The sequence below is a fragment of the Elephantulus edwardii genome, unplaced genomic scaffold, assembly GCF_000299155.1.
Source record: "Elephantulus edwardii isolate Elephantulus edwardi_28Jun2011 unplaced genomic scaffold, EleEdw1.0 scaffold00022, whole genome shotgun sequence".
Classification (NCBI taxonomy): Eukaryota; Metazoa; Chordata; class Mammalia; order Macroscelidea; family Macroscelididae; genus Elephantulus; species Elephantulus edwardii.
In genome coordinates, this window is record NW_006399772.1 from 5,799,034 (window position 1) to 5,806,015 (window position 6,982).

The 6,982-nt window shown below is 39.8% G+C and overlaps 1 protein-coding gene across 1 annotated transcript in view; it reads right to left on the reverse strand.

Annotated features, from left to right (window-relative positions):
• NAPEPLD (N-acyl phosphatidylethanolamine phospholipase D) overlaps positions 1-6,531 on the reverse strand; it is a 13,368-nt gene extending 6,837 nt beyond the window's left edge. Inside the window, exons 1-2 of the mRNA XM_006882603.1 lie at positions 6,226-6,531; positions 4,477-5,123 (exon numbers count right to left, since the gene is read on the reverse strand). Coding sequence (XP_006882665.1) covers positions 4,477-5,123; positions 6,226-6,519 — 941 coding nt within the window. The 5' untranslated portion in view covers positions 6,520-6,531. The remainder of the gene's footprint in view (positions 1-4,476; positions 5,124-6,225) is intronic.
• Positions 6,532-6,982: the final 451 nt, after the last annotated feature.

Sequence of the window (6,982 nt, forward strand, 5' to 3'; positions counted from 1 at the left end):
AAAAAAAATGCATCTTATCCCTGCCTTTGAAAGGCGCTCTTTGCAATCCAGGTGAAGAACTGAATGCCAGAAATGCAACTGAAAAGGAGCCTAAATAACCTGCAAAGTCAATTTTTTTTATATCTGCTAAAGCAAAAATGAAATTAAAATTATGGTGTAATATTCAAAACCTGGGAGCACCAAAAAAAAAAGTTTAATGGCTCTTCAAGGAATTTTCATTAAACATCAAAAAGTGAACAAAGATTTGTTTGATTTGACAAGAACAAAAAGTATAAGAAATAATGGGTAATGACAGTAGGTATTTTGGAGACACTGAAAGGCTGCCTTGAAAAAAACAAGACTCTGGAGACAGAAGTCCAGGGGTGAGCTATGGCTCTATCAATTTCTGTGACGACTCTTCACATACTCTGAGCTATGGTTGCCTTGCCTGTGAAACAGACGGTATCAATTCCTCATCGATTCCTCATAAACTATACCCACCTCCTAAACTTGTAAGGACTGTGGTTGTTTGCCATCAAGTTGGAACTGACCCACAGCTCAAAGTGCTGGTTTTGGCAAGCCATTACTCTTTTGTGAAATAGGTACTCTAGCTGGTAGCCTAGTGGTAAGAAGCTGCACTGCAATCCCAAAGGCATGTGTTTCAAATCCACCAGCTGCCAGCTGCTCAGTGGGAGAAGGGTGGGCAGTCTCATCCCACATGACTAATTGCTCTGAAAACCCACTGGAGGGTCAGCTATGTGTCAGTTCTGACTCAAAGGTACACAACACCAAACACCTGGTACCTGTTTATGAAAGTACTAATGAAAATACCAGGTACAGTACCTATTTCACTTTCATAAGGATTATGTCTGATTCAATGGGAAATTGTACTGTTTATAAGCAAATGCTCTGCTTTCCAAGCCACTGATTTAGGGGAGAAAAAAAACTCACTCTCTTCACATTATTTCTATCTCCAGCCCACTACTGCTGACTAATGCTACAATTAAGGATGTTAGAAATGGATTCAGCCTAGATCCTCCTGTACTTCAGAGACACATTGTGGCAAGTTCATCCATCTGCAGTAGCTAGAGGGTGGTTATTTACTGTTGGAAGGAGCTGGATTCCCTAGAATCCAAAAACAAAGTCATTGTGTTTGTCTCAATTAGAGCTCTTCAGAAGTACTGGTCCACCCCTTCCCCTGGCAAGGGTAAGTCTGAGCAAGATGAAATGGTTTTTGGTGTCAAAAAACTGCACATCAAAGGGATGGTCACATTATCTTCTATTCTCATGAAATAAGTGTAAAATATTTATTCTGGAATGGATATTCTCGATGTCCTCCCACAGCTCATCTGGTCTTTGCTCATTAGTGTTCAAAGCCTCAAATCTGTTCCTGAGATGGATTTGAAATTCAAGTGGGATAGACTAAAGGTCAAATTTGGTTCCCGTGGATTTAATTTTTCTTCATTTCAGCTTGAACTTGCACGTGTAGTTGGTGGTCTGTTCCACAATCAGCACCTGGCCTAGTTTTCACAGCTGATATTGATCTTCTCCAGTGATTCTTTCCACAGATGTAATCAATGTAATTTCTATGCATACCAATAGGCGAATTCCATGTGTATAGTCTGTGTTACAGTTCTGTGTATAGTTCTTATAAAAAGTATTTGCAAGGAACAAATCATTGAATGTACAGAATTCTATCATTCTATCTCCGGCCTCATTTCTGTCACCAAGTCCACGTTTTCCAACTACTGATCGTTCTCTGTTCACAACATTTGCTTTCTAGTTACCCAATATTATTCAATGCATCTTGACTTCATGTTCGATCAATTTCTGGCTGCAACAATAGGTAGAAATTTTCTATTTTCTAGTTTTGGGCTCTAGATGCTGGTGCATAAATTTGAATGATAGTGATATTCACTGGACTTCCTTGTGTGCATATGGATATTATCCTATCACTCACAACACTGTATTTCAAGACAGATCTAGAAAGGACTTTTTAAACTATGAAAGCAACCCCATTTTCCCTCACCTTTTCATTTACATCTTAGTAGATCATACAATCGTGTCTGGTTAAAAATGTCCCACGCTAATCCATCCCGTTTCGCCAAAAGCTAACATGTCAATATTTATGCATTCTATTTCTTTCTTAACAATGTTCAACTTTCCTATATTCATGTTTCTCACATTCCACATTCCAATCACTCAGTGTCTTTCCATATTTGATGGCTCAACCTCAGTGGCCCTGTCTGCTAGTCTAAGTGTGTTTTATTGTCCATAGGGTTTTCGAAGGCCTGTTATTTCAGAAGTGGATGGCTCATCCTTCTTCCTCGTCTGTCTTAATTTGAATGCTCAGTATCTGACAAACATTTTACAGAAAAGAGCAGATGAAAGACATTTCCCAACTACAGAAGCAACCAATAATTATGGAAACTAAAAAACAAATATTTTAAATCATAAGTGACATGGATAGACCCGTCAGTGACAGCAGATTCCATGACTGAGTTCTCTTAAGATTCTAATGTCCTCCCTGTCCTGCTCCCATCCAACGCCTGCCTTTGAGAGCAGGAATGTGTTGTGGCCAAATGTGTTGTGATTTGGCTGCTCAAGTTATATCAATTCTTCTTTAGAATCACATTCTAAACTACAATCCCAGAGGCGCACGGTTCGAATCCACCAGATGCTCTGCCGGGGAAGGAGGGACAATCTCCTCCTGTACCAGTCAGATCTGATCTGACGGTACACTCACACAAAAATAATAAAATAAAAATTAAAAAAAAAGAATCACATTCTACAAAAGCCAACTGTGAAAACTTGGATTTTCTTTTTTTTTTTTATTTTCTAATTACAAATAAGAGATTCCAATATCTTAAGAGCATACATTCAGTGAAGCTCAGCACCAAGGGAAATTAATCTGTAATGTAAGGTTGGTTGATGTTTCAGAGGTTTCAGTAGAATTTTAACTCATCTAAAGAAAAGAGAACAACGTAAATCCAGGTTTTCAATTATTTTAGATGTTCACAATTACTAGTGATAAGGATTATGCTGCCAACGACTCAAAGGCTCCAAAGGAGAAAGATGGCCCACAGGAGGGCCAGCTGAATTGGCTCCATCTCGACAGCACGTATTGGTAACACAACTTTCTCTAGTTATTGGAAATCAAGGAAATGAAAATATCAAAGATATCACAGGAATCCAGAAAGAAGTATTGTGAAGGTTTAGAAAAATAATTTTTGGTGAACTCAAAATGATAGCATTTAAAGAAGCATAACAAAATTGGATGAAGTTCATATGTGCTCCATTTATCCAGACAGTAAAGAGCCGCATTTCTGCTTGTGTTTTATCCAGGGGCAGTGGAGTTGACTCTGACTCCTGGGGTCCGTTATGTGTCAGGGAAGCACTGCGCTCCATAGGATTTTCAACAGCTGCTTTTCAAAAGTGGATCACCAGACTTTTCATCCAAGGTACCTCTAGACTCAAACCACCAGTCTTTCACTTAGCAGCCAAGTGTGTTAACCATTTGTACCATCAAGGGATTTCCTAAATAAAAAGCCTTTGTATTCACACCTGTGCCTGCACATTAGGATAAATTATTTTCTCTTCTTTTTCTACTATGAATGTTTATTTCCTCTTTACCTGCACATACAAACCGAGCAGACAAAAATAAAACTGAACTCTTTTCAATCTCTTTTCTAAGCAGATAATATCAAGAAAAAATAAGGGAAAGGGGACAGCTCTCCTAGGCCTCAAACAATAGTGTGATCTCTAGGTGTTCTGAAGATATGTGACAAGAACATACAGGCCAGGCTGGAAAGAGAGTGGTAAGTAACACAACAAAGTCACTGCCAAGTTCACATCAGTGCTGACTGAAATAAGACCATCACAGAGAACTCATGAGTAAACCAATTCCATGGCTTCTCTGTCTAATAAATCTGGACACTGGGTCACTGAACCTCAGTCATGGAGAGAAAATTCGTTACATGCTGAAAACAGTCCCAACTTAAGAATAAGAACAAAATTTAGATTACAAACTGCTCATAAGTTCAATTTAGTTGAAATAATATGTGAACTTTTGACTATATATAATCTTTAATCTTTTTCCCTGAATAGTATTCTTTCTGATTTTGAGTAATCATTCACATGATTATGATTAAATAGTTTTTAAAACTTACTCAAGGTTGAATCACCATCGACCTCACCATTAACATCACAAATCTTAACACAAATGTGTTAAGCACGAAGTGCTTAACACTTTAATTAAGCACATAAGTGCTTTCTTTTTAAATTCAATTTAGTTATTAAAGCAGTAGGAATATTTTCTCTGAGGTAATTTTTTTTTATTCTTATTTTTTTTCTTATGTGTGTGTGTGTGTGTACCACCAAATCAGATCTGACTGGCACAGGAGGAGACTGTCCCTCCTTTTCCAGCAGAGCATCTGGTGGGTTTGAACAGCACACCTCTGGGATTGCATCTGAGGTCACCTTTGGAAGTCTGCATACCTTGGCTCATAAGCTCCAGTGGGAATCACTGCAAGATCAAAAGGTCCAAATCTTCTTCCAATTTCTTCAAAAGCAGTGCAATAACCAGTATCTCCTGCAAAAAAAAATCTATTCCAAGGTCCCAGGACAGACCAGCTGCCCCACAGAACCTCATTGTCATCCGTTAGCGTCCTCTTGCACCAGTGTTGGGAAGGCGTAAACACAAAGGTGACATTGTCATGTCTGGGGACACAGTTCTCCTCCCACCAGTCCAGCTCAATCACATCCTCACAGCCACATCTCTGCATCCAGTCAAGGAGCCCCAAAGGCACAAACCACCTCAGATCACTGCCGAATCGCTCATTCAGAGCAATGACCGAGTTGTAGTCCAGGTGGTCATAGTGGTTGTGACTGATAAGGACCGCATCTATCGGGGGGAGGTCACGTATTGAGCAAGGAGGGGGCCGAAAGCGCTTTGGACCCACACATTGTGATGGCGATGCGCGGTGGCTGAAGATGGGGTCCGTGAGGAATATGAGTTCGTCCATTTCCACCAATACTGTCGCATGCCCCAGCCACGTAACCCTCAAGCCGGCTTCTCTCACTCCTGCTTCCTCGGGTTTATCAACAAAATATGGTTTAAGCACTGGGAGTGCTTTATCCAGTTCCTATGTATAAAAAGAAAGAAAAAGCAGCAGTGAAATGGGAAAGAAGGTACATTTCATCAGAGGGCATTCTGACCTAAATTACAGAGAGGAGGGCTAGCTATTTTGGGGGAACTGAAGTCATTCAATAACCCTGCTATTTTTCATTTTGCCTTGAGAACACATATATTTAACTTCCTTCTGACTCTGTCTGGATAACCATGACAATATAATAAAGTAAGATATTCTTAGTCCCAGGAACAATGTGCAAAGGGAACACTAAACTTTGAAGATGGCTAAATTTATTAAAAGGTTTTTTTCCCAGGCAGTGACGGCAGCTGACCGACCTAGAAGCAGTCATTCTGCTACTTCCATTGCCATGCCACTCAGCTGACACACCTGCAGCTCAAAACTGCCTCGGGGTGGGGGGAGTGAGAGAAAGAAAATTAATAAAGAGCTGAGGACTTTTTAAAATGGATAAATAAGAAGGTAAGATAATGCCTAAAAGATTTCTATTCTTCTTTTTTTTTTCCCCCAAAGTGCTTTTTTTTTTTTTTAATTTTATTCTTTTTGTGTGCGTGCACTGTCAAATCAGATCTGACTGGTACAGGAGGAGATTGTCCCTCCTTCCCCGGCAGAGCATCTGGTGGATTTGAACCATGCCCTCTGGGATTGTAGTTGTAGCTCCTTGCCACTAGGCCACCAGAGCTCCCCTAAAGATTTCTATTCTAAGTCCTTCTTTAGGACTGAAGGAAAGGGTTACAGTGTCCTAATAAAGCATGATGAAACAGTTGGCTGGGGCAACAACCCCCAGAATCCAGTGAGCCTCTGAAAAGCAAGTTTCTGATCATGTGCTTGTAGATCTTGGATCTCAGCTGTATGCACACAGCTCAGAGCAAAGCACTGTGATTATTCCAGAGCACATCCTACTCAGATGGTTCTCCCCATCCCAAACCCTTACAATTCCAAATGGGAATGTGAGCTCTCAGTCAGTTCCAACTCAAGGTCAATGAGTCTGGATTCTGACAACAACTACTTCATGTGAATGTCATAACAGACTTTATAGCTAAGTTAACTAACAAGTTCTAAAAGCAAATACAAAACACTCCAAAAAGTCCCAGGCTACCTCTTTGGAACTAGGAATACTGCTATGATTCTTTTCCATTATCAGCCATTTGAGAGCATTTGAAAAAGAGGGATTTTTCCACGTTGGCCAAGGGTTAATGAATCTCCCATCTTTCCCTCTCTTTGATTTTGTTACATCTTCCTCTAATCTGTAGTCCAGTCTGAAGCTTTTCCTGGAACATCTAGAAGAATCACTTCCTCTGGAATCCCGGGCTGAATTTTGACGTTTTCTGACCACTTCCTTAGGATACTGGCTGCTGGTCAGCAAGAACTGATCACTTTCATTTTCATCCATGTCCTCTGGTGAAGAACTAAAAAAAAAGGAGAAAAATCAAACACAAAAGCTGAGTTTAACATTAAAACATATGGTGCTTTTAGCTGTCATCAAGTAAATTTCTATTCGGAGTGACTCCATATATTGGAAAACAGCTGCCCTATTTCTTAAATAATAACATTTTCTCCAATTTTAAAAAAAAACAACCCACACACCTGTCTCTATTAGCTATAACTTTCTTCCTGCAAAATAGAATCTTAAAATCCAGTGTTAAAACTCTACTACTGAGTCAATTCCAACTCATAGTGGACCCAGTAGATCTCTGTCCTGTTGTACAGGGTGAAACTGACCCACACGGTTTCCAAGGTGGTAATCTTTACACAAGCAGGATGCCAACATCTCTCTTCTGAAGCACTGATGGATTTGGTTGTTTGGTTTTTTGTTTGTTTATTGAGATTTTAATGCAAGTTAATGGAGAACTTAG